The sequence below is a fragment of the Rhincodon typus genome, chromosome 1 (genome assembly GCF_021869965.1).
Source record: "Rhincodon typus isolate 14 chromosome 1, sRhiTyp1.1, whole genome shotgun sequence".
NCBI classification, from domain to species: Eukaryota; Metazoa; Chordata; class Chondrichthyes; order Orectolobiformes; family Rhincodontidae; genus Rhincodon; species Rhincodon typus.
Window position 1 is genome coordinate 141,920,210 of NC_063332.1, and position 26,601 is coordinate 141,946,810.

Here is a 26,601-nt window from a genome sequence, read left to right on the forward strand (position 1 = left end):
ACGCAACAGCATCAGTTCCTGGAAGATTCAGACCACTGTTCCTGCTGCTCCCTGGAGCTGGCCAAACACGCCATGCCAGAGAGAACAAAGATGGCAACTTAGTACACCCACTCCAAGTGAAACACTATTGTACTTTTTTAAAAAAAAGAAAATTGAAAATCCATCAGAGACTAAACTGGATGAGCACAGAGTATTTTGGACGGTTGCAGGAATGGACGAAGTTAGATGCAAGAAGAGATGAAACAATGGATGGCTCTGAGGGGTTTTGAAATTGGGGAGTTGTTGAGAGAACTATCCAGGAAGCCATTGGAATGTCAAATCTGAAGTTAACTAATACATTGAGGATTCCAGCAACACATGAGTTGGGGCACAGACAGAAGATATTCTGGATTTGGGATTGGAACCTCGGTCAAGCCATTGTCTTTGAAGTGTGGCGCAGTATGATGGGTTTGTGTTGAGTGCAATTTGCATTATAATAAAAATGAAAGTAATTTTATTTGTTTCTGCCAAGCTGCAATGTAAAAATATGCTCAGTGGAATTTTGGAAGGACAGCAAGATGTGCAAACCTGAAGTTTAGGTAATCCAAAATAAGTTCCTTCAAATTTCTTAGGAAAAGAATTAAAGAAATTTCAGTGCTTTTTAAATCCAATCAATTCTAAAAATAAATCCTTATCACTCATTTTTTGTCTCCATCACTGAGTGAGTGACTGCTTGACTGATGGCTAGGTCATCCAAGTCCAGCATGAAATCCTGTCTGAAACAAATAATGCCCTTGTTTTGACGCATGCCACTTTGCTGATTTACCAAGTAATATGGGATATGTGGCAAATCTTCAAACTACAATCTTTCATCCTGTAGGCAGACATCTGGAATGGATGTTTTGTAACTTCTACACTTTACACCTTTTCCTACCAGTACTCGGCTAATCTGTTTCTTTAGCTAAGATGCAATTCTTATGAGATACTATCAATACTCAATATTCTGAGTATTGTACATCAATGCAATCCCTAAGTCAAGATTATAAATTTGGACTTCCACAGTTTTTTGCTTGATTTTAAATTTTCCAATTATCTCTGAAAATATTCACCTTCCTTATTATAAATGTAAAGAAAATTGCATTGTTCAAGTTTTATGGACCCTGCTGGAAGGTATGCGCAAGATTGATTAAACTTGATATCATCTATACCCTGCAGTTTGTCTTAACCCATAAAATATTGACCAATTTATATACTGCATACCAAAGCCACATCCTCTTGGTCATATTTTGTTTATAATGCCCCTGTGAAGCATGTTGTATTGTTTTATACTGGAAAATAGTTAAGGCACAATAACTAATCTCAGTTTTCATTCTTGTTACTAACTAACCTACCCCGCTGGACACTGGGTGAGACAATGAGCCTTTCATTTGGAGTGCTTTCCAGGACACTTTTAGCTTTGAATGTGAAAGGTCCAGGTGACCATGGAAACCTACCATTGTAAGACTGCTTTGAGATATTTGAAAGGGATAAAAAATCAGTTGTGACATCTGAGCATAAGTAAAAGCTGTGCTGAGGGTCTAGGGAGTCAGCCAGTTAATTGAATGTGCTGCATTCTAGTGACACTGGTTAAGAAATAAAATTCAGGCTGTATTTTTGAGTAATGGTGATGTGCAGTAACTTTTGGCAACGATCAGCAGCCTAAGAATAGAATGTAAACATGTGTGCAGTGGTTGAAGTCTCTACTGTCAGAGCTTTATACTTTTGATATCTTAGCCGTAGAGACTGTATTATATTACCATAGTTATCCACTGGGAGTACCAGACCAGACGATGCAAAGTGGTGTGCTATGCCTATCGGCTAGACTAATAGCAAGAGCTTTGCAGAGGAAGTCATCTGACAGTCTTGTGCTTTGGGATGGTTGAAAGCTAAAGTAATAACTGCAGAACACTCCAGGACATGTTTCTTGTGGTTAACTATAGGTGTGGGAAGATGAAGCACAGCCACTTCAGGTAAAGTGCCGGAGAAGGCTTGATGAGACACATTTGCCCAGTGAAATAAATATCCTACTAAATTTGGACATTTGTGTGCAAAATAGTTAGTTATTAGTTGAAGAGTTCATAGCTTTCTTTTTGTCTCCTGAATCTTGCTTTGTTTTTTACCTGAACTGATTGTTGCAATTGATGTATGTTCGTTCACTAGTTTGGCTTATATTTTTGATCTTGTTTCTAATGCTGCTGTGATTATTGTGATTCTATAACTTTAATAGGATGAATTTAAAGAATTAGTTTAAAAGCCTGCTTACCATTTGGGTAGCACATCGACATTTGGTTTGGTGTTATTGGTTAATCCCTCAATTCTGCATGATATTTGTAGCATTATATTAGTAGAAGCTGTTAGCGAAGCTTTGTGGTAATAGCACAGATTTTAGTTGGTGCACACGTTTTAGGTATTGGTCCACTTTGTAAGAAAAAGATTATCTTATTGTGTTGCTTCTGGGCTGTTGATTTGTCAGTCGGATTACTAGTGCTGTTCCCTCAACTTTAATTTTGAGAGTGGTAAGCAATCCAAGAATACGAAAAATAAAGTTGATTATATTTTTTCAGTTGAGTTTAAATTTATTTCCACATTTGTGGTCTCTTTCACTATTTGGTTTATAGCAACATAAACAGAGACCGGTGCAGGCAGAGGAGAGTATTGTTAATAGTTTGAGAATAACTTTTTAATTTCAAGTTTACATTTAGTACAGTGATATTTAATATGCTATAATTTTAAATTTTTATCTATTATTTGTGAGGGCACCGCAAAACATAATGGCCACCAAAATAATTTTAAAATGGACACCGTGAAATGCCTGTCCAACTATAGCAGGAAGTACCACACTTAAGAGATAGTAAGAACTGCCGATGCTTAAGTCGGAGATAACACCATGTGGAGCTGAAGGAGCACAGCAGGTCAGGCAGCATAAGGAGCAGGAAAGCTGACGTTTCAGGTCGGGACCGTTCAGAAAAGGGTCCCAACCCGAAATGTCAGCCTTCCTGCTCCTCTGATGCTGCCTGACCTGCTGTGTTCTTCCAGCTCCACACTGTCTTATCTAGTACCACACCTGAGGTGCCTTTTGGCCTTCAAGGAGTAAGATAATTAGTTATTGGCAGTTTATACACCTATTCTCTGGCCTACACATGTTGGGCCATACAGGTAAGTTGTAGGAAGAAAAGAGAAAACCACAGATGCAATGTTAATTTTGGAGCTTGAAGACATATTAGTTATTTTAGTTGTTCTTACCTCTGCATTCTGATCATTACTGCTTTAGTGTAGTAATGAAGTGTATGTTCCATCGTTTTGACCATAACTGGTCTATGGATGAATTATTATGTCTTTGTTTCTGTCTGCAAAGTACAAGGCCTATATGAATACATGTAACTTGCAATACATGTATAGAACCATACCAAGAGTCTGACGGACAATCCTAAGTAGCTGTCAGAATGATTCTTTGCACCCCAGGTTATCCAGCATATGTTGTCCAGTTGCGGAATCATATCACCTGTTGGACACAATCATGGTTGGCAAGCAGTGGGCTGTTTGGGTATGGTTGCTCCCTTGCTTGTTGTGAACAGTGAAAATGATGTGCTATTTGATATATTCCAAAGACTGCCAAATCATATGGCCCACATATCTGGCATCATGCCAGCTCTGATATTCAGGTCCCATGTTCATTTGTGAGTCAGCAAGTTTGTAGTGGATGTGAGTTGCCAGCCTATGTCCAGAAATCTTTTACCCACCCTCTCAACCTGTCATGCCGTGGGCTGCTTTCAGCACACCCACCCGTTTTCACCTTTTCTCATTGTTCATCATGATCAGCTTTTCTCCTTTCCCGGTTTAGTATCAACCAGCCCCCTTTTTTTATCTAACTTTCACCATCATCAGTCTGGACTGTGCCTCCAGCAACCAGTCCCTCAGCCCCCACCCTGTCCCATGTCATCACCCCCACCGTTCCCTCCTGTGCCCCATCTCTTCGCGGATACCATCAGACCTGCTGAGTTTCTCCAGTAATTTGTTTTTGTTTGGGATGATATTCATTCCCAGGTGCAGTTATCCAGGCACTGGCTTGACCAGCCTGCCTGATTTAAAATTCCAATACAGCGTGGCAGTTAGCTGTCATCATTAATTGGTCACTTTTATAATCTGTACCACCCAATAGCACATCAGAATTTTCTGTGGGTAATTTCAAACTTCTCTCATCCCTTTTGTCTCCTCAGACCCCTCCCCTTAGCTTAACTGATGTAGATCCATAGTAAGCTAACTGTTTAAATTCTCATTTGTACCTTTTACAGCTGGACACCTGTGGAGTTTGAAGTGGACCAGATTCGACTGATTGTATACCAAGATTGTGAAAGGAGAGGTAGACATGTTCTGTTTGATTCTAAAGCAGTGCGTAAAGTTGAAGGTGCTTCAGTGCAGGTAACTGCTGCAAATTTAAAATTTCTCAGCTTTTATGAAAATGAAATTGAGCATCTCTTTTTGTCAATTAAAGTATTTTTGAGTAGGAAATGCCCAGAGAATTGTACATTGGACATGTCATTTAATCTTAAGTCTACATCATTTCTGTGGTTCTCACAGTTGTGCTTACTGATAAAAAGCAACCCCAGTTATAAGGGGGTTGCTTGTTGTCCCAGCTTTTTATTAAAACATTTTGCATTTAGTGCAAGCAGCAAAGGACTTTTATCATTGCAATTTGTCACCCATAAAACTTATTCCCATAAGGCAAGTAACCTTCCTCCTCTCCACTTTAATCCTCCAGTCATTTGAATTCCAACATAAACTTTGGATTATGCATGAATTTCCTACCTGGGCAATCATGTTCATTAATGACTAATTGCTGGTGACGATACAGTAAAAAAAAAAAAGTCTGTAATTAGTATGTATCTGTGCCTACAGCATTGAAATATTCAGCAAAACTTCGTTCCGAGGAAGGTCACTGGACCCGAAACGTTAACTCTGTTTTCTCCTTCACAGATGCTGCCAGACCTGCTGAGCTTTTCCAGCAATCTTGTTTTTGTTCCACCTGCCTGCTCCTGACCCATATTCCTCCAAATCTTTCCTCTTCATATACTTATCCAAATGTCTTTTAAATGCTGTAATTGTACCAACATACACCACTTCCTGAGGAAGTTCATTCCACACGCGAACCCCCTCTGTTTAAAAAAAAAAAAAATTACCTCCTGTCTTTTTTTTTAATGCTCCCTCCTCTCACCTTAAAAATGTGCCCCCTAGTCTTGAAATCCCCTATCCTGGGGAAAAGGCAACTACTGTTAACTCTATCTATACCTCTCATTATTTTATAAACTTCTATCAGGTTGCCTCTGGACTGCCTATGCTCCAGTTTTTGAAAAAAACATTCCCAGCCTATCCGGCATTTCTTTTATGCCTCTGAACCTTCTATACCTGGCAACATCCTAGTAAATATTTTCTTAGCACTCTCCAGCTTGGTAATATCCTTCCTATAACTGGGTAACCAGAATTAGACACTGTATCCCAGAAAAGGAGGAAGTTTCACTGACTATTCCAATCATTAGTTACAAATGCCAAGAGAATCTTTTGACATTAATTTTAAAATCTTGAAATTGTATTAAAACAAATTATTCACCATATCCATATCTGAAATAGCCTGCTTCAATTTTAAATCTTGTGTTTATGGGATTAGAACATTCCCATCAAAAACCCTTTCTTGTACAGGTGAGGTGTTGGGTCCTCACTGTATAGCCTTGGCATATAGCTTACAGCATACCCATTTAATACCATGGATAATCTCCCTCCTTTCCACTCTAATTCAACTTGGCAAAATTATAACACTTTTTTTTAATGGGGTAGTATGTGGACAACTTGCTTTTATAACTAACCTAGACTTGGTTATAAAGTGTATACTTTCAAAGTGTTCGTTTTGATTTTAAAATTTTCAAATGTTGTAAATAGCAAGGAAAATGGTAGTAAATTTGAGGTGGGCATAGAGAAATTGGTGAAATGGAGTGACCCGTGGCAGATAAAGCTTAATGCAGAGTATGCAACATGATACATTTCAAAAAGAACAAGGAAAAGCAATAAAAATGAAATATTATAATTTTAAAGCAAATCCTAGTATTGAGACACCTGGGAATTCATGTTCACAAATAGTTGAAAATGGCAGGATAGTTCAATGTGGTTCTGGGCTACATAAAGAAGGGAATACAGAATCAATTATGTTTTTTTAAACATTCATCAAAACCACTGCCTCTTTTTTACCTGGTTTGGCTCACATGTGACTCCAGACCCACGGCAAATTAGTTGACTCTTAACTGTGTTCTGAAAATGCCCAAACACGCTACTGAGTTCAGGGCGTTTAGGGATGGGCAACAAATGATGGCCTTTCTAGTAACCCCCAATTCCCGTGAAAGTAAAAACAAAAATTATATAAACTTCAAGTATTGTGTGTCCAGCTCTTTAGATATTATTTTAGGAAAAGTGTCACCAAATCTTGGGAAAGATGCAGTTTTACTGGAATGGCAGCATGTATGAGTGGTGTCAGTTACGAGCAAGTAACAAGTATATGGATTACCTTTCACCCCCTTATCAAAAATCAATCTACCTCTGGCTTAGAGCTTTGAAGATTTGCTTCCACCATCACCTTCAGAAAGTGTTCGAGATTCACAGCCCCCTGTCTTAAATGGGCAATATCTTTACTTTTAAACAGTTATCCTAGTTCTAGGTTTTCCCACATCCACCTTGTCAAGACCCCTCAGGAGCTTTGTTTCAATCAAATTGCCTCTTACTCCACTATGCTCCAGATACAAACCTAGCCTGTCCAATTTCTCACATGAGAATCTGCCCATTCTGGGTATTAGTATAAAACCTTTTCTGAACTGCTTACAATAAGTCTACATCCATAAATAAGGAGCCTATATACTGTATGTACTGAGGTCTCACCAATGACCTGTAAACTAAAGTACAAGCTCCCTACTTCTATATTGTATTTCTCTTGCATTCTGTTGGTTTTCAAATTATTTACTATACCAGCCTTTTGCAATTCATGCATTCTGGCATCAAGATTTCTCTGCATTTTGCAGCTCTAATCTCTCTCTATTTAGGTATGCTTTTCTGTCTTCCTGCCAAAAATGATCAATTTCACATTGTCCCACAACATTCCATTTGCTATATCTTTGCCAACCCATTTACCCATCTATAAACCCTTTCTGGCATTCCCTTTCACAACTTGCTTTGTTATCTATCTTTGTATCAAATTTAGCAGCCATATCTTCAGTTGCTTTATCCAAGTCATTTATACAAATTGTAAAAATTTGAGGTACCAACATTGATTTCTGTGACAGACTATTCATACTAACCTTCCAATCAGAAAATGACACATCTAAACCTACTGTCTCCTATAAGCTAGCTAATCTTCTATTGATGCCAACACTTTATCCATGCAACAGGAGCGCTTATTTTCCATAGCAACCTTTTGCTGTTTCAAATGTCTTCTGGACATAAAATTACAGTACATCCGCTAGCTTACCTTTATCCACAGCATATAACTCCAATGAGCTGGCTAAACATGATTTTCCTTCCACAGAATGTTGTCCCTGTCTTGATTATGTGACAAGACTATAAAAACCAGGATTGTTGAGAGCAGAGATATTTAAGGCTGGGTTAATAAAGATGTGAAGGGTTTTATAGAGTAAACTGGAGAAACATTTGTTAGGAGATGTGATCATAACCCTCTCACACCAAGTTGACATTTAATGTCATGACTTAGAATCATAGAATCCCTACAGTGTGGAAACAGGCCCTTCGGCCCAACAAGTCCACACCAAACCTCCAGAGCATCCCACCCAGACCCATCCCCCTATAACCTACCTAATCTACACCTCCCTGAACACTATGGGTAATTTGGCATGGCCAATCCACCTAACCTGCACATCTTTGGACTGTGGGAGGAAACCGGAGCACCCGGAGGAAACCACGCAGACACGGAGAATGTGCAAACTCCACACAGACAGTCACCCGAGGCTGGAATCAAACCCGGGTCCCTGGCGCTGTGAGGCAGCAGTGCTAACCACTGTGCCACCGTGCTGACTTAGTTGGGTTGGGTGCACTGGAAATCGAGCTTCGCTGTCCGAGTTGTCACAAATGAAAATGAGGTGAAATTGGACAATGCATGGTTTAATCAAACTGTCTAATTCTAGTTTAAAGAATAAACATTATTTCTTGTTTAATGTGAAATTAAATATACAACTTTTAACCAATAGCAAGATTGAAACAAATTGCTAATTTATGACTCAAATGCTGAACCAACACAGACAAGACAAGGCAAGCCAAATGTTATGGGTGGGGAAGGAAAAGAAGTCAGAAGCACAGTTCTGACACCAGTCAGGATCACATTAATGAGTTGTTTGCTTTCGACTCCTTCAGATTCTTTGCTAATGACATGAGGTTGTGGAAACACTGATTTAGTGTTCCATTCACTTTTATGGGAAAATGCTAAGTAACAACAACTACCAGGAGAAATTGTTACTTCTCCACACAGGGAAAAGAGGAGATTTAGGTGCTTTCTCTTTGTGGGCAAGATGCTTCTGTTTATTAACAACATTCCGGCTATAGTTATGTTCTGAGGAACCAGTAAAGTGGTTGTTACTATGCTGAGCCCTCCTGAACCCACAACTGATCCTGTTGGGAAATGTAACAAACAGACTGGGCAAAACTACCCTGAACACACCTAGGTGATTTTTCATCACTGTTTGAATAAGGCAAAGTTGTAGATACTAATAATATATCCAGAATTACTCGTATAAAACTGCAAACATCATCTTCTGTAGTTTCCTTAGTTTAGAGGTATCTTTTCCCAGTTTGTAGTCCACAGTCCAGCAGTGAAGAGAATTTTTAAAAACTGCATTCTTTACACTTAAAAAGCTGCTGATCCTTAGGTGCTCCAATTTTTTTTAATTGACCTTCTCTGAGCAGGCTCATCAATGAAATGCGAAGATTTGCGTGGGCATGTAGGTATTAACTTAATGTTGTATTCCTTCGGTCCAGGATGGAGAAAGTGTTATTGCCATTATCGTATAATAATAAACAGGGAATTAGCATGTTGATTTCTTTCAAGTTTTTTGAATTTAGTTGCAGTGCTGTGCAGATTGTCAACCACAACAGCAGATTTGGCGCTTTTGAGATGAAAACTCTTACTGTTACATATTTTATAACTTAAGATTCCTATTTCAAACTATTTGTTTACACCTTTGGTGAATATACCCAATTTCCAGTTCTAAAGTTGATCTGCAGAAGTTTGAATTTTTCAAAAACTTTTCATCAGCCAAGTGTCACAGCTTTCTGTGTGAGCAAGTGGATTTTTTTGAACAGTGAAGAAATTGAACCATAAGCTAGTTCCACAAACTGTGCTTTTTTTTTTTTTGGGCATTTAAAGTCTAAAATACAGTGATTTTTTTTTTGAGTTTTGACCTGGAAAAGGTAGATTTTAGAAGAGAAACAAATTCTTCACAACTTAGATGATGGAAAGTGCTTTAAATATCTTTTTCTGTCAAAAGTTGCTATGCAGCAAACAGTCCTGATTCATGTTGCTTTCCACTTTAAAAGTTCCCATTATTACATTCTGTGAATATGACTCAAGTAGTTGCAATTAAGCAGGTTTGAGAGGATGTAAATTCTAGTAGTTATGTCCAGTTGTAGTCTTGTTATCAATGATGATAAGAATCAGTATTTTTCTTGTCACTGGAAACTAGACAGCAAATATTGTCATTGTCACATGTTGAAGTCAAAATTAAATGAAAGTGTACCATGATGGGCCTACTGTGATCATCTAAGAAAACTACGTTCTCGGAAAACCTGAGTGTTCAGTTTCTTTGTCTCTGAATATAAATATTTGACTAACTGAAGAAATGTGAGCATTTAGCAGGAAAATTGTCGAACAACCGCGCGCGCGCACATACGCGCACGTACACGCACACACGCACAAATGTGACTTGATTGACTTTGGCCCTTTTGCACCATGGCATTATTCTGGAACACCTGTGTTATATCTACTTTAAAACAAATATAGCTTTCAAGATATGATGCCCAAAATTGAATATAGTAGTGTTAACGGGTTCTTAAAGAACCGCAGTTCTGTACAAATGAAACATAACTTCCTACTATTGCGTTCCAAATCCATGACATAAAGACTGACGTTCAGTTACCTTTTTTGATTTCTGTTTGTACCTCTGCAGTAAAAGTGCTGTGTATTGATTTTGATGTACAAAAACTTTGTTTTAGCTGGTGCCTTATGTACCAGCACACTCAATTAAACTGGCAAAAATTATATCCCTTAAATTCCAAAAGTTTACTAATATCAATCTCCGCAATGTCCAGTAGTCAGTTGAGTGTGGGAGTGATAAGGCTGTATGGTAAGTATCCTTTTTAAGGCAAAGTTGCATTATTATTCGTGATTTGTGCTGCTCATTAAGTGTAACAGTTTATATACAACCCTGCATCACACTTATTACTTAGTGTGTTTTTATACATTGCTTATGTAGGCCTCTTGTTCAAAATATTTGATCAACCGGCATACTCCTAGTTCCATAAGTAATGGTTTGCTGTATTTTGGAAAACATCATGGGCTTTCAGAAGACGTGATATAAATATCATATGTGGAAACCACCATATCTGCCTTTTCAGTGACCTTCTCACAAACTTGGTCCTTCATTATTAAAAAGGAAAATAAATGGGAGATTCTCCATACTCGCGTCTCCACCATATGTATGTGTTGTCCACATTCAGGAGTTCTCCTCCTGTGTATCTTTGAATTGGGCAGAATGGTGGCTCTGTGGTTGGCACTGCTATCTCTCGCGCCAGGGATCATAGTGGAAACAGGTCCTTCGGCCCAACACGTCCATACCATCCCTTAGAGCATCCCACCCAGACCCATCCTCCTGTAACCCACCTAATCCACACGTCTCTGAACACTGCGGGCAATTTAGCATGGCCAATCCACTTAGCCTGCACATCTTTGGACTGCGGGAGGAAACTGGAGCACCCAGAGGAAACCCACGCAGACACGGGGAGGATGTGCAAACTCCACACATACAGTCGCCCGAGGGTGGAATCGAACCCGGGTCCCTGGTGCTGTGAGGCAGCAGTGCTAACCACTGTGCCACCATGCCACCCAGGGATCTGGGTTTGATCCCAGCTTTAGGCAATTCTGTCTGTGTGGAGTTTACACATTCTCCCTGTGTCTGTGTGGGTTTCCTCCAGGTGCTGTGGTTTCCTCTCGCAGTCCAAAGATGTGCAGGTTAGGTGGATTAGCCATGGGAAATGCAATGGGATAGGGTAGAGGGGTTGGTCTGGGTGGGATGCTCTTCAGAGTGTTGGTGTAGACTGATGGGCTGAATGGCCTGTTTGTGCACTGTATGAGTTCTATGAAAACTTGGAATGGGGTAAACTTAACAACGTGTTCTGAGGAAGGGTCACTGGACTGAAACATTAAGTCTGATATCTCTCTACAGATGCTCCAGACCTGCTGTGCTTTTGTTGTGTATAAACTTAACAGCACACTAAGATACTTGGTTTAGTTAAATTTGTTTGTTCTGTTACAGTAAACATTTATAAATCATTAGCTAAACCTTGGCTGGAGTACTTGTTCATTTCTGGTGACTCAACTCTGTCAAGATCTTTGGGCGGTGCAGCAGAGATTGCTGGAATAAAATGTAAGCATGAGGGATTTTAGTTCTGCATTGAGGCAGAAGGCAGCTCCCCACCACCACCACCACCACCAAGGCAACTAGGCCTGGGCATTAAATACTGGCTTTGCCAATGATGCTGACTTCCTATTCATGAATAAAAAGCCTTTTAAACATTTGTTTAAAGTGGGAGGTGGGGAACTATGGTGTTGAAAGGAAGAGAGGACATGATCAGGATAAAGATAAGTGATAAGCACCATATCCTAAGTGAGAACTGAAATAGTTTGAAGAAAACCATGTGCCCACCATTGAAATATTTTGTGAAACTTCACATTTTAGGGATTTTAATACATGTTTCCTATTAACATGAAATATGTAGTTGTGATTGATCAGAGTCTGCAGAATTTCAACAGTAAGGGTTAAATCTATACCTAGCCTACAAAATATATCTTTACTTTCATCTATGTCATTTCCCTCTGTGCACCCAAAGATTGTTCTGATACAAGATTCAGTATATTTGACAGTCACTGATTATAAGCCAACATGACATGCGTGACTATTCCTGAAATTGAAATGCTGTTTTTGCTCTGTTTTCTAGAAAGGTTCAGATGATGTGTCCACATTGCAAGGGAAGTGCCACCACACAGGTAGCAGTAGTACCTGCACCCAAAATCTCTCCTCTTCCATTGCTGTTAAAGAGCAACTGCCTAGATATCAGGTACGTTGACGAACCTCCATGGCAAGTGTTGCTATTGTAGACAGCTTATGAGATGGAGTAGAAATTCAAAACTGGAAATTGCATTATTAGATGGTGGTGTGACTTACTAGAGTAGAGAGTAAACACAAAAGCTGTCACTAGAAAAATTGCTAGGGAAACCAATGGGACTATAGACCAATAAGACCCCTAGATCTGATGGGATTCATTGTAAGATGTTAGAAGAAGTGGCTGCAGAGTAATAGAAAAAAAAAAAAAAAAAAAAAAGAAAATTCCTAGATTCCGGAAACGTTCGAGAGTTTTGGAAAATGCTAATGTAACATCATTTTTATCTAAAAAGGGAACTTGACAAAGAACAGGTAGTCCAATTAGCTTAACATCCATTGTTAGGGAAATGTTAGTGCCTATTATAAAGGATGTAATAACACAGCATTTTGAAATGAATAACATTATCAAGCAGAGTCAGTATGGCTTCATGAGGGGAATCATCCTTGCCAAATTTACCAGAATTCTTTCAGGAGGTGACAAATAGGATAGATAAATGGAAAGCATTGGATTTAATTTTTGAATTTTCAGAAGGTGTTTGGTAAGTTACTGGATGTTAGCCCACTTAAGATAACTGAGTTGGAGGTAGTATAGTTGCACGAATAGAGAATTTGATAACTAATATAAAAACATTTGGGGTAAGGGGACTGGGTGGATGCATTTTTTTCTTTTCAGGATTGCAACATCTAACTCACGGAGTGCCACAGGGATCAGTGCTGAGGACACAATAATGCTGAATCAATATCCTTGAATTCCAAAGAAATAGTCATTGACTTTGTTGACATTATACTCACTAGGCCTGAAGGCCACAGAGCTTAGTATAACTGGGGATGCCCAATTAACACAGCCTTACTGGCAGCACCTGACATCCTAGGAAGCCTACTTTAAAAGTTGTGAATGCTCAAATATTTACTTGAAATGTTACTTTCTGTGATGGAAGTACAAGAACAGCAATTTTTTTCAATTCTGTTAAAGATTTGAAAGTAAATGGTCCAAATTTCTTTCATTAAATACTTGTCTTAAAATTGAACTTTGTGGTTCTAATTTCCTGTTTAGTAACTACTCAGTAAACAACCATTCCTGACTTGGTTAAATCAAATGTCAGATAAATGAGAGGCTCTTCATACCCTGTTTAGGCTCTGTCTGAGTGATTGAGCTAGAAGTCTGTGTTGCATTTGTTAATGTGATTAAGGTACAATCTCACCTGTGTATTCTCTTTATTTGCAGTATTCGCGTCCTGTTTCTGATGTCAACATGCTTGGAGAAATGATGTTTGGCTCTGTTGCAATGAGTTACAAAGGCTCTACTTTGAAAATACATCATATACGGTAAGAAACACAGCTGAAAGGCATTTTAATTATGCTATGCTACATTTACAATAAGTAGTCAGTTTAAATTTTAGTTCCGATATTAAAAAATGGTAACTTCACATGAGTTTGAGTTTTTGTTTCGAGTATGCTGCTTATTATAGACTGAGGCATTCATTCTTTCTCGCAAAATTAACTGGTGGTCACATTCTAGATTACTTTTGCTTTTGGAGACTTCTGTTTAATAGAAAATATCTTATTTCAAAAAGTTGTTGAAAGTGGTGCACTATATTATGATATTTTAATTTGTTGAATACCAGAGACTGGCAAGTTCATCTTTTCTACCAGTGAACTTTTGATGATTTGACTGTGTACATAGGAGATTCTTTGGTAGAATGCTAATTATGGTGATGTCAAGTTTTAATGGGCAACATCATTGCTGAAAATTGTATTCATATTTTGTTTAAATTTCTGGTGGTCTATAAAATAATAGAATATTATGGTGACTGAAGTATTGTGTTTTTTCTCTTTAGCTCCCCCCCTCAATTAATGATCAGTAAAGTATTCTCCGCGAGAATGGGCAGTGTTGGAAGCTCAAATATGTAAGGTTCTTACTCTTTGTAGCTCTACCTTGTACGAAGAATGTTGGGTTTTTGTCTTTCAAAAAATTAATTTTATTGTACAGAATTTTCTGATTTTTGAAATATCTTTGAGTATTGCAAACTTCCATACATACCAGAACACTGAACATCTCAATGTCTATCACTAAATCTAAATGTCTGAACTTTGCAAAGATCTTTGAATAAAGTTTTAACATGGTGTATATATGCCTGGAGTTACTCCTATCCAAATACATTGATATTTACATACGTCAAAAAGATTGATACCCTGTCTTTCTATGAATCCAAATGAGTGCAATCCATTTCACTTATTGAAAGTCATTTTATACCCACATGAATCTTTACCATCCACGTTCTGCTGATGTCTTTGATCTCACTGATTTTAAAAATTGAACTGTTAACCAAAATTCCTGTGGCTTATGATTGATCTCTACACAGACCCCTACAATTAATTCCATCTGTGGGAATGCACCAATCCGATATCTACTCAAATGTCACAGGCATCCACCACCTTTAACATTGTGTTGAAAATCAAGTTGCACAGTATCAACTTTGGGGCGGCACAGTGGCTCAGTGGTTAGCACTGCTGCCTCACAGCACCAGAGACCTGGGTTCGATTCCACCCTCTGGTGACTGCCTGTGTGGAGTTTGCACGTTCGCCCCGTGTCTGCGTGGGTTTGCTCCGGTTTCCTCCCACAGTCCAAAGATGTGCAAGTTAGGTGGATTGGGCATGCTAAATTGCATGCAGTGTTCAGGGATATGTAGATTAGAGGGATGAGTCTGGGTGGGATGCTCTCAGGGTTGGTGTGGACTTGTTGGGCCGAAGGGGCTGTTTTACACTGTAGGGATTCAATGATGATCTATGGTGAACTTGGCTTCAGTAATTCAGTACTATTGTGAAATGAGTTGGTGAAATTAGACCATCTTTTCCAGAAGCCATGTAAAGGCTTCTTCATTACATACATCTCTATCATGGTTGTCTTGTGGTTTTGAGGATTATCAGATCAACCATGATCTCATTGAATGGCGGAGCAGATTTGATGGCCCGAGTATCTGCTTATCCTACATTTTGTGGTCTTAGTGAGCATCTCGAATGATCTGTCCATAACCAGTGCAAAAGTAATGTGCTAATAAAACCATATGATAAAGGAGCAGAATTAGGCCATTCAGCCCAATGAGTCTGCACTGCCATTTGATCATGGCTGGTATGTTTTTTAACCCCGTTCTCCTGCCTGTAGTCTTTTGCTCCCCTTACTAATCTAGAACCTATACGTTTTAAATACACCTAATGACTTGGCCTCCCCAACATTCTGTAACAGAGTTTCACAGATTAAACACTCTCTGGCTGAGGAAATTTCTTCATCTCAGTTCTCTGAGGCTGTGCCTTGGGTCCTAATCTCTCCTCCTAGTGGAAGTGTTCTCCACGTTTGCTCTATTCAGGCCTCTTAGTATTCTGTAAGTTTCAATGAAATCCCCCTCCATTCTTCTAAACTCTATTGTGTACACTTCTAGAGTCCTCAATAATTCCTCATATGACAAGTCCTTCACCCCCAGGATCATTCTTGTAAACCTCTGGGCCCTCGTCAGGGGCAGCACGTCCTTCCTTAGATACAGGGCCTAAAACTGCTCACAATATTCCAAAAGCAGTTTGACCAGAATCTTGTACATCTCAGCATACATCCCTGCTCTTGTATTCTAGCCCTCTTGAAATGAATGCTGACATTGCATTTGCCTTCCTAATTGCCAACCCATCCTGCATGTTAACCTTAAGTGAATCCTGAACTGGGACTCCCAAGTCCCTTTTGTGCTTCAAATTTCCGAAGCCTTTGCCTATTTAGAAAATAGCATTTGCCTGTACTGTTCCTACCAAAGTGCATAACCTCACTCTGTCCCACATTGTATTCTGTCTGCCACTTCTTTGCCCACTGTCCTAGCCTGTCCAACTTAAGCTTCCCCAACATTACTTGTCCATCCACTGATCGTTGTATTGTCTGTAAATTTACCAATAATGTCCTCAGTTTCTTCATCCAGATAGTTGATGTATAACATTAATAGTTGTGGTACCAACACTGACCCTTATGGAATTACACTAGTCACTGCATTCCTATTTACTTACTTATTAATTTGTTTTATTTAAATTTCCGACTGGTCTCTGTTTAATCTGTAAATACTTCTCCCATTTTCCTTCAGTCTGAAAGTGATCTGTAATTAAATTAGCAGCTGTTACCAACCAATGAACTTACAATTTCCTTGTGATTTCACATTCTGTCTCTTGTGCTGGTCCCCTAATCTTGGACTTCAATTTATTCAGTTTAATAAATCCTTAAACAATGAGTCAAACAGCAAACAAAAAGCACCTCTTCCCGTCTGCATCAAATTCCCATGCTACCTCCAAGGTCCTGGAGCTATATACTTACTTTGGCTGTCTCCCTCAAGATGTAATCTCTCCTTCTTCTTCCTGATTATGCAATGTGCTTTAACAGGCCCTCTTGTTTTATTTAACCTATCTTTCTAATCAGCTTGTTCAGAGATGTAACTACACACTTCTGGAGCAGGTGGGGCTTGGACTCAGCCATCCCAATTCAGAAGTAGGAAGACTACCACTGCGCCACAAGGACTGTAACAGTTCTCTTCGCTACCACCTTTCCCGCTCCCCCCCCAACCCAAAAAAGAGCTGAGATGACCAATGCTTAGTAAACTTCAGTAGTAATCTACACCTGTTTGAGGCCCTATTGAGGCTTTGTGATTGACTGATAATTGTCCTTAAGTCTGTTGAGCTAGCAACCTTATTAACATTTTAACTAGACAAGAGTTAAAACTTTTAAAATCAAGAAAGAAATGATTTACCAGTTCTATTCCCACGCTGCCTTCAAAGATCCCAAACTGTATGTGTTTGGGGACTATTAACTCTTTTCTGTCCACAGATGCTGCCAAACCTGCTGAGTTTTTCCAGCAACTTCTGTTCTTATTTCTAATTTCCAGCATCCACAGTTTATATTCCCTTTCTAATCGAGTCATGCATAGTTTTCCAATAATGAAAGGTACCTTTTTAAAAATGGCGTATAAAACTGCCATTCAAGCTTCTTCAAAAAATCTGCAACTTGATGAGTTTAACCCTCTTAAAATCTGGTCTATATTTACATTTTTGGATTGCAATTAAAAGACAACACATTTTGTCACAACTTTCCATCTTGCACTCATCAGAACAATTGATAAAAAAAATTCACAAGAACAAGAAAGGCTATAAGCCAACATTTGAGAGGAGAATGCTGATAGATTAGTAACAGGACTTTGTTAGAGTTCTTGTCATAAAGATTGCAGTTACTGTAACTGAAAATTATTTGATAACTACCAGATTAATTTAGATTTCACACCAGTAAGTTGACTCTTCATTGAGTTCTGATGAAGAGTTACTGGACTCAACTTCTGCTTTCTCCCAGAGATGCTACCAGACCTGCTGAGTTTTGTCAGCAATTTGTTTTTGTTTCATAGAACATAGAACATTACAGCGCAGTACAGGCCCTTCGGCCCTCGATGTTGCGCCGACCTGTGAAACCAATCTGAAGCCCATCTAACCTAAACTATTCCATTATCATCCATATGTTTATCCAATGACCATTTAAATGCCCTTAAAGTGGGCGAGTCTACTATTTTTGCAGGCAGGGCATTCCACGCCCTTACTACTCTCTGAGTAAAGAACCTACCTCTGACATCTGTCCTATATCTATCACCCCTCAATTTAAAGCTATGTCCCCTCGTGCTAGCCATCACCATCCGAGGAAAAAGGCTCCCACTGTCCACCCTATCTAATCCTCTGATCATCTTGTATGTCTCTATCAAGTCACCTCTTAACCTTCTTCTCTCTAACGAAAACAGCCTCAAAACCCTCAGCCTTTCCTCATAAGACCTTCCCTCCATACCAGGCAACATCCTGGTAAATCTCCTCTGCACCCTTTCCAATGCTTCCACATCCTTCCTATAATGCGGTGACCAGAACTATACGCAATACTCCAAGTGCGGCCGCACCAGAGTTTTGTACAGCTGCAACATGACCTCATGGCTCCGAAACTCAATCCCTCTACCAATAAAACCTAACATACTGTACGCCTTCTTAACAACGCTATCAACCTGGGTGGCAACTTTCAGTGATCTATGCACATGGACACCGAGATCTTTCTGCTCATCCACACTACCAAGAATCTTACCATTAGCCCAGTACTCTGTATTCCTGTTACTCCTTCCAAAGTGAATCACCTCACACTTTTCCGCATTAAACTCCATTTGCCACCTCTCAGCCCAGCTCTGCAGCTTATCTATGTCCCTCTGTAACCTGCAACATCCTTCCGCACTATCCACAACTCCACCGACTTTGGTGTCATCCGCAAATTTACTAACCCATCCTTCTACGCCCTCATCCAGGCCATTTATAAAAATGACAAACAGCAGTGGCCCCAAAACAGATCCTTGCGGTACACCACTAGTAACTGAACTCCAGGATGAACATTTCCCATCAACCACCACCCTCTGTCTTCTTACAGCTAGCCAATTTCTGATCCAAACCGCTAAATCACCCTCAATCCCATGCCTCCGTATTTTCTGCAATAGCCTACCGTGGGGAACCTTATCAAACGCTTTACTGAAATCAAAATACACCACATCAACCGCTTTACCCTCATCCACCTGTTTGGTCACCTTCTCGAAGAACTCAATAAGATTTGTAAGGCACGACCTACCCTTCACAAAACCGTGTGGACTATCCCTAATCAAATTATTCCTTTCTAGATGATTATAAATCCTATCTCTTATAATCCTTTCCAACACTTTACCCACAACCGAAGTAAGGCTCACTGGTCTATAATTACCAGGGTTGTCTCTACTCCCCTTCTTGAACAAGGGGACAACATTTGCTAGTCTCCAGTCTTCTGGCACTATTCCTGAAGACAATGACGACATAAAGATCAAAGCCAAAGGCTCTGCAATCTCCTCTCTAGCTTCCCAGAGAATCCTAGGATAAATCCCATCCGGCCCAGGGGACTTATCTATTTTCACACCTTCCAGAATTGCTAACACCTCCTCCAGCATCCGTAGTAACTTTTTTTTTATTTGACTCTTGATGAGTCAGGGCATTGCTCTGAGAAATGAACCAATGTATTTGTTGAATTGAAAGATGTGCAACATGCACATATTCTGCCTGCAAAGAACAAATTCCCATGTATTAATTTATATAGCCAACGTTTACAAAACTTGCGGTAGAAGTCAGCAATGCAATGTCGGATGTGATTCTACAATTGGATAACATTTGCTGGATAAACCCAATTATGCAAGGAATTGCACTGCCAATGCATTTAAATTAACAACATTTAGGATTGTCAGTCAGGTGGAAGCTATGCATATTAATACATAGACCTTGTTCTTTGCAGATAGGGCATGTGCACATGATGCAGCTGTTTGAACTCAACTAAATAGGTAACGGTCATTTGCTATTTCATTTCTCAGGGCAGTGTCCATTGGAGTTAAGTTCCCTGGTCTGACATCTAACGCCTGGCTGTTAATAGTTGATATTGTTAACTGCAGTATTCGTCATGGCAATGTCTCTGCCAATCTGTCCACTTACCAACCAGTCACCACCACCCCCCCACCCCTGTCATAGATAATAAATGTCGGTTTGACCCCTTTATTAATTGAGTGCAAGACAAACAGCTTTGATAAAACGCTTTCTTTTTGCAATTCTTTGAGTTCTGTGCTGAATGACTATTTAAATTTTCAATAGTGTTCATTTAGTTAATATAAATTCAATCTTGTATAATGTTGCTGCAACAGTGTTTCCTAATGTGGAAGCCTGAGAACAGATCAGGATCATTACTGAGAAACACAAATCCAGTATTTACTTATTAGCTTCTCATTAACGTGCAAGTGAACAATTGTGAATAATATTTACGCATCCTCTACTCTTCCCCACAAAGCTAGAATGCATCACTATCAAATAATTGAATGTCTGGATGTAAAAATTTGCTGATTACCACAGATATTTCTCAATTTAATTGCAAGGAATTTGCTCAGGTTACTTCACTGAACTGTTTGAGTAATTTGCTATGAAATAACCATGACATAATTATCTAATTTCAATATTACAGCAAGTTTAGGTATTCTCTGCAAGCTCAACTTCTGATTTGAACTGACAGTGCTTGAATGATGTGTCGAAGTTTAGTGCCTGTGCATTGTCTCTATAAATAGTGGTGAAGCTTTATTCTTTGACTGTCTCCCACCCCTGTTTTGAGAGAACTGTCTGAGTCAGGCTCCAATCCACCACTTAAGAGCTCATCATCAAACGTCCAAGTAAACCACCTTGTCGAATCTGCCAGCTGAACAAAAGCAGCTGCAGGAAGCTTTAAATAGTCATGGGGGCCCAGATTTTAAGGGCTGCAATGGCAAGCAAGTGGGGGCTTTTCTTTGGGACCATGCAGGGTGAGGATCATGGGACAAGATTGGAGATGAGGATGTTGGTGGTCTTGCATCCCATCCTTGCCCTGACTGGCCCTGGATTATGATAAATTGGATGCCATGTGCAGCAGGCAAGGCCACCCTGGTTTCCCAGTCAGGAGAAAGCTACTTTACACACCTATCTGATAGGTAATGAATCAAGTTGTTGGTGAGTTGAAAGACCTTTAAGTGCTCTTTGAGCACATAAGGGGACAAGAACAGGGTGACTTATTTCTATGGGACCATTTACCCAATTATTTGCCTTTTTTGCTACCTCCAGTGTAGGGATAGTCACGCTGTAGTGTTGAACAGTACTGTGGATAGAAGAGGTCTAAATAATTTTTCCCTTCTCTGTCTGCCTTGATTTTTGGGCCTAGTTTTTTTTTTATTATAACTCCTTTTATCACACAATGCAGTCACGGAGTAACAGTACCTGCATTTGGACTCGGAGCACATTTGAAATGTTGAACTATATCTTCAAAAATTCACTTAAACTTAAAGCCACAACACAAGGAAAGCATTAATTTTAAGACACCATGTATTTATGTTGGTGCGCGATAGTGAGCTTAAGTTAACAATGAATGAATTTTTAATAAAAAGTGACTCACCAATACACGCGTGCACATCATTATAAATGTGCTTTTCACAGACTTGGGAGGTCATAGCTAAACAGTTGCATGTTTGCTTCTAACAGATGCTGCACTCCAAAAAAAATTCACAGTATGTGAGATGCTTTGACATATAATAACACAATTGTAAATTGTTATGAAATAAAACTGCTCAGTATGAAATTATCCAATTGACTATTAATGTTCATGGAAATAACTTTTTTTGAAAGATTTAAAACTGCTTGCTTCCCTTTAGCTGCCAAACAGTTGGCAGACCTCGCACTGCATTTCCATTCTCGAGCTACTTAACTCCCATATTTAAAGTGGATACGGTCACTATAAACCTATTGGCAACAGGTGTGGGAGAAAAGCAGCCTATGGTTGGAGGACCAGCTCTTCTCTTTGGTTGTTCTAACTGTGGGCCTGCTTTTATCCAATGGTCTCCTCTGTATGTTTTGACCATTAAAAAACTGCAGAAGGCTACTTTTTAATTTATTTCAATCAGAAGTTAATTCTGTAAGTAGAAAGACTTCTTTTGCTCAATATTTCACAATAGGTCAGAGATGAATCCTGCTGTTCATCTGTTTCCATCTCTCATGTTTTAATTATGCATCTGTCATCTGTGGTATCGTGGTTACAGCTTCTGTGAATCCTTCAGATTTGTCCACAGTAGTTATTTGCTAATTTTCTTATTGCAGTTTCATGGTAATGACACTTTTTGACTAAACTTACAGAATTCTTCGGAAGCTGAATTGAGTTTTTATTCAAAAAGTCTTTAACATAAAAATTTTTAAAAATCATGACAAAAAGTCATCTTGGTGTCCTGAGACTTGTTTACCACAGATAACAGATTTCATTTTCAAGATCTTTCCAAGTCTTAAATTTTGAGAGAGGCCTTCCTAACTGTATGGGCTATGATGCAAACCAGAATCTTTTCTAGTCTAAATCGATCAATTTCACTAAATATGATTTTTTAAAATTAATATCTGAACAAATTCCAAATATTCCTTCATCTGCTTTTCTACTAACCTTTTATTTGAACCAATGGTTTTGCAGGCTGCAAGATAGTTTTGAATGCATCAACCAAGAAAACACCGTAGGAAAGCCTTGTCCTAGTCAGGATGGTATCAGTAACTCTCGTATTGCTAGTAACCTGGGTAAGAATGGATTCAAACATTTCAGTTATTCCTATTGACATTTTTGAGCTTTTGTAGTTATTGTAGTCATTGGTGTTTTTTTACTCAACTTTTACCATTAGGTCATTTGCTGGTTTGTGGCAGCAAGCTGCTACTATGTCCTACTGAACCAGGTCCACTCCAACTCATCCGGAGTGCTTCTTTCTTTGCAGGTTTGTGTGGAATGCTCAGCATAGTGTGGACCACACAAAAGCACTTGTCCCATTTTGTGATTTAATGGAGAATACAAAGGCAGAAGATTGTGAAATTTATGCTTTTTGATTTAATAAATGCCAGATGCAATTTAATTTTCCCTGTTTAATGCACAAATGGCATTGCCAAGAATATGATGCATCTGTGAGCATATTCTAAATGATTGGCAAAACAGGTAATCCTTTTTCAGTTGTTGCTGAATTCTGCCCATGTATTTCTAGGCTGTGCATTTGGAATAGTTTTAGCTTGCGGTTGATTAATTTTAGGGTGTAATTTTTAACTTTTGCCTCCAAATAAGTGCTCTGCTTCAGTTTTGCATAAAATCCAAATACCATAAGATATAGGAGCAGAATTAGGCCATTCGGCACATTGAGTCTGCTCTGCCGTTTGATCATGGCTGAGATGCTTCTCAAACCCATCCTCCTGCCTTCCCCTTGTAACCCTTGATCGCCTTACTAATCAAGAAAAGTGCATAACAATTGCTGTGTGACCAACCATTTCTACAAGCTATATAGTCTGCATGTATGACAAGCAAAGGAATGAATTCATATTTATCAGTTGCACTGCTTACGTTTGAGCATTGCTTAACGACAGTTGTAAAACACTTGATGGTTTTTATAACTAATTCTGCATGTTGAGTGCATTTTCTGTTGACTTAATAAACTGGTACTGTTGCAGTGGATTGTTGAATTCTGATTTTTATCGTAGGCAGCCATTTGGTACTTCGCAGCTATGATATAGCAAGTGCTGTCTATAGCCCAGTTTTTCTGTTTTATCCTTTTCATGTTTTCTCTTCAGCTATTAATCAAATTCCTTCTTAAGTACTCCCTATTCAAGTAGCTGTCAGTCTTGTGCACCGTATATTCTAGTAACTGATTTCCTCGTTCTTTGTGTTTGAAAGTAATTCTAATTTGCTACTCAAAAATGATCTCATTACTTAACCTTAGAACATTTCTAAGTTACAAATATTGAGGTTGGTTGGCTCGGTGAGCTGGTTTGTTCCGCAGATGTTTTGTTACCATGCTGGGTAATATCCTCAGTGCACCTCCGATGAGGCGTCGGTGTGTTTTCCCACCTAGTTTTTAAACTCCTGTCCATTGAGCTGGATTGCCACACTTTTTGGTTTTTCTTCGTAGTGGAGTGTATATGGGGTCGAGTTCTATGTGTATATTAATGGCTTTCTTCGTGAAGTGCTAGGCTTCTAGGAATTCCCATGCCTGTCTCTGTCTCTGTCCCAGGATTTTGGTGTTGTCCCAGTCAAATTGGTGGTTCTCCTTATCCATGTGGATTGAGATGAGTATTGGTCGTGTCTTTTTGTAGCCAGTTGGTGTTCATGTACCCTTGTTGTTAGTTTCCTTCCTGTTTGTCCAATGTAGTGTTTCTAACAGTCTCTGCAGGGAATCTTGTGGATGACATTGGTCCTGTCCATGGCGGGGAGTGGGTCTTTAGTTCGGATGAGCAGTTGTCATAGGGTTGATGTGGGCTTGTGTACCATTCTGATGCCCAGCGGTCGTAGAAGTCGTCTTGTGGTTAGTCCGATTGTGTTCCTGATGTACTGTATTCTCATTTAAACTTCTGTGATCTAGTGAAGTTAAGCCAAGCTTTTAAAATAGAATGTGGAATCGGACAAAGAAATGGACTTTAAACATTAACTCTGTTTCTCCCTTCAAAGATGCTGCCAGACCTACTGAATTTCTCCAGTCCTTTTTGTTTTTATTTCAGATCTTCAATATCTGCAGTGCTTCTATTCTAAAACTATATGTTGTATCCCAATGATGGCGCTTTTAGCAAGTTGTAACGATTAAAAGGCATGTCTCCTTTTTTCCATAGAGCAACTGGGTAGTGTAAAAATGCAACGTGTGATTAGCCCTCTTATTGAAGTGCTTTTGCTGTTCTTCCCTACAGCACTGTCAGATAGAGAATTCCAGGGTGTTGCCTCAGTGGTGAAGAAAATTACAATGCAAATTCATTTTCAAAGTAGTATAACTTGGATATGAGCACAGTCTTTTGGAGGTAGAGGTAACAGGGGAAGAATAGCTCAAATAATGATAGGCAAGCAATATTGCACATCAGGCGGAGAGATCAAGACTTGTGGTCCAGAATGTACCACCCTTAGCCAAGCTCTTCCAGTGTAGCTGCAAAATTGACATCTACCCGACGATTTGAAAAGTCAATGCAGTGTGGAGCAGAAAGAATACAGCAGATCAGGCAGCAAGAGAGGAGCAGGAAATTCAACATTTTGGGTTTACATCCTTCATCAGGACTGTGGAGGTGGGGGAAGGAGCTCAGAAATAATTGGGGTGGTGGGTCTGGGGGAAGGTAGGTGGGATGGTGATTGTTGGACGCAGGAAGGGGGTAGCGGAGATTAGTCTGTCGGTAGGGTAGGACGGATAGGTGGGAAAGAAGACGGGCAGATTGTGTCAGGTTAAGGAGGTGGGGATGAGAGGGAAGGTTGGACATGGGATGAGACTGGGGGTGGGAAGATTTTGAAATTGGTCAATTCCATATTAAGGCTATCGGGCTTAAGCTCCCGAGGCAGAATGAGATGTTGTTCCTCCAGTTTGCATGTGGTCTCATTGTGACACTGGAGGAGGCCCAGGATAGACATGTCACCAAAGGAGTGGTAGGGGGAAATTAAAATGGTTGGCAACCAGACGGTGGTGTTGATTTATAGTGTACAAGGTGCAGATGTTCTGCAAATTGGTCACAGAATCTGCATTTGGTCTTGCCGACGTAGAGGAGACCAAATCGGGAACAACGGATGCAGTAGACCGAGTTGGAGGATGTATAGGTGAATCCCTGTTAGATTTGGAAAGATTGTCGATGGCCTTGGATGGAGGTGAGAGGGGCAGTGTAGAGGCAGGTGTAGCACCTCCTGCGCTTGCAGGGAAAGGTGCTGGGTATGGTGCGGTTGGTGGGCAGTGTGGAGCTGATGAAGGAGTCGTGCAATGAAATTTCCCTACAAAAGGCAGATAGGGGTGGGGAGGGAAATATCTCTTTGGGGTCAGATTGCAGGTAGTAGAAGTGGCGGAGGATGATGCACTGAATGGGGAAGTTGGTGGGGTGGTATGGGAGGACCAGGGGGACTCTGTCCTTATTTTTGTTGGGGGAAAGGGGGTTTGAGGGCGGAAGTGCAGGAAATACAAGAGATGCAATTGAGGGCATTATGAATCAGAGGGTGGAAGTTGTCCTTGAAGTAGGAGGACATATGGATGTCTAGGAGTGGAACGCTCCATCTTGGGAGCAGATGCGGTGGTGGTGGAGGAATTGGGAGTAAGGGATCACATTCTTGCAGGAAATTGGGTGAAAGGAAGTATAGTCAAGGTAGCTATGGGAGTTGGTGGGTTTGAAATAGATGGTGGTTCTGAGATGGTTACTGGAGATGGAGGTGGAGATGTTCAGGAATGGGAGGGAGGTGTCGATGGTCCAGGTGAATTTGAGGTTGGGGTGCATCATCCTTTACCACTTCCGCCCATCCAGTCATCATCCTTCTATGTTGAAGGCCTCAAAGTAGAATTCACCAGTTCGAAAATCTCCCCACTCCGGCTTCATCCTGTGTACAACCCTTCCTCTCATTCCTCCCTCCTTGACCTGACAACCTGTCCATCTTCTTTCCCACCTATCGGTCCCACACTTCCCACTGACCAAAACCCACTACCCCAACCTGCATCTACCTACCTTCCCCCAGCCTCCCTCCATTATTTATTTCCACGCTCCCTTCCCCCTCCCCACTTCTGATGGAGAGTGTAAACACGTAACATCG

At 39.9% G+C, this 26,601-nt stretch overlaps 1 protein-coding gene across 1 annotated transcript in view; it reads left to right on the forward strand.

Annotated features, from left to right (window-relative positions):
* Positions 1 to 1,968: 1,968 nt before the first annotated feature.
* LOC109936543 (folliculin-interacting protein 2-like) overlaps positions 1,969 to 26,601 on the forward strand; it is a 67,804-nt gene continuing 43,171 nt past the window's right edge. The window contains exons 1-7 of the mRNA XM_048608204.1: positions 1,969 to 1,988; positions 4,311 to 4,437; positions 12,274 to 12,393; positions 13,663 to 13,763; positions 14,276 to 14,344; positions 22,507 to 22,607; positions 22,709 to 22,854. Coding sequence (XP_048464161.1) covers positions 1,969 to 1,988; positions 4,311 to 4,437; positions 12,274 to 12,393; positions 13,663 to 13,763; positions 14,276 to 14,344; positions 22,507 to 22,607; positions 22,709 to 22,854 — 684 coding nt within the window. The remainder of the gene's footprint in view (positions 1,989 to 4,310; positions 4,438 to 12,273; positions 12,394 to 13,662; positions 13,764 to 14,275; positions 14,345 to 22,506; positions 22,608 to 22,708; positions 22,855 to 26,601) is intronic.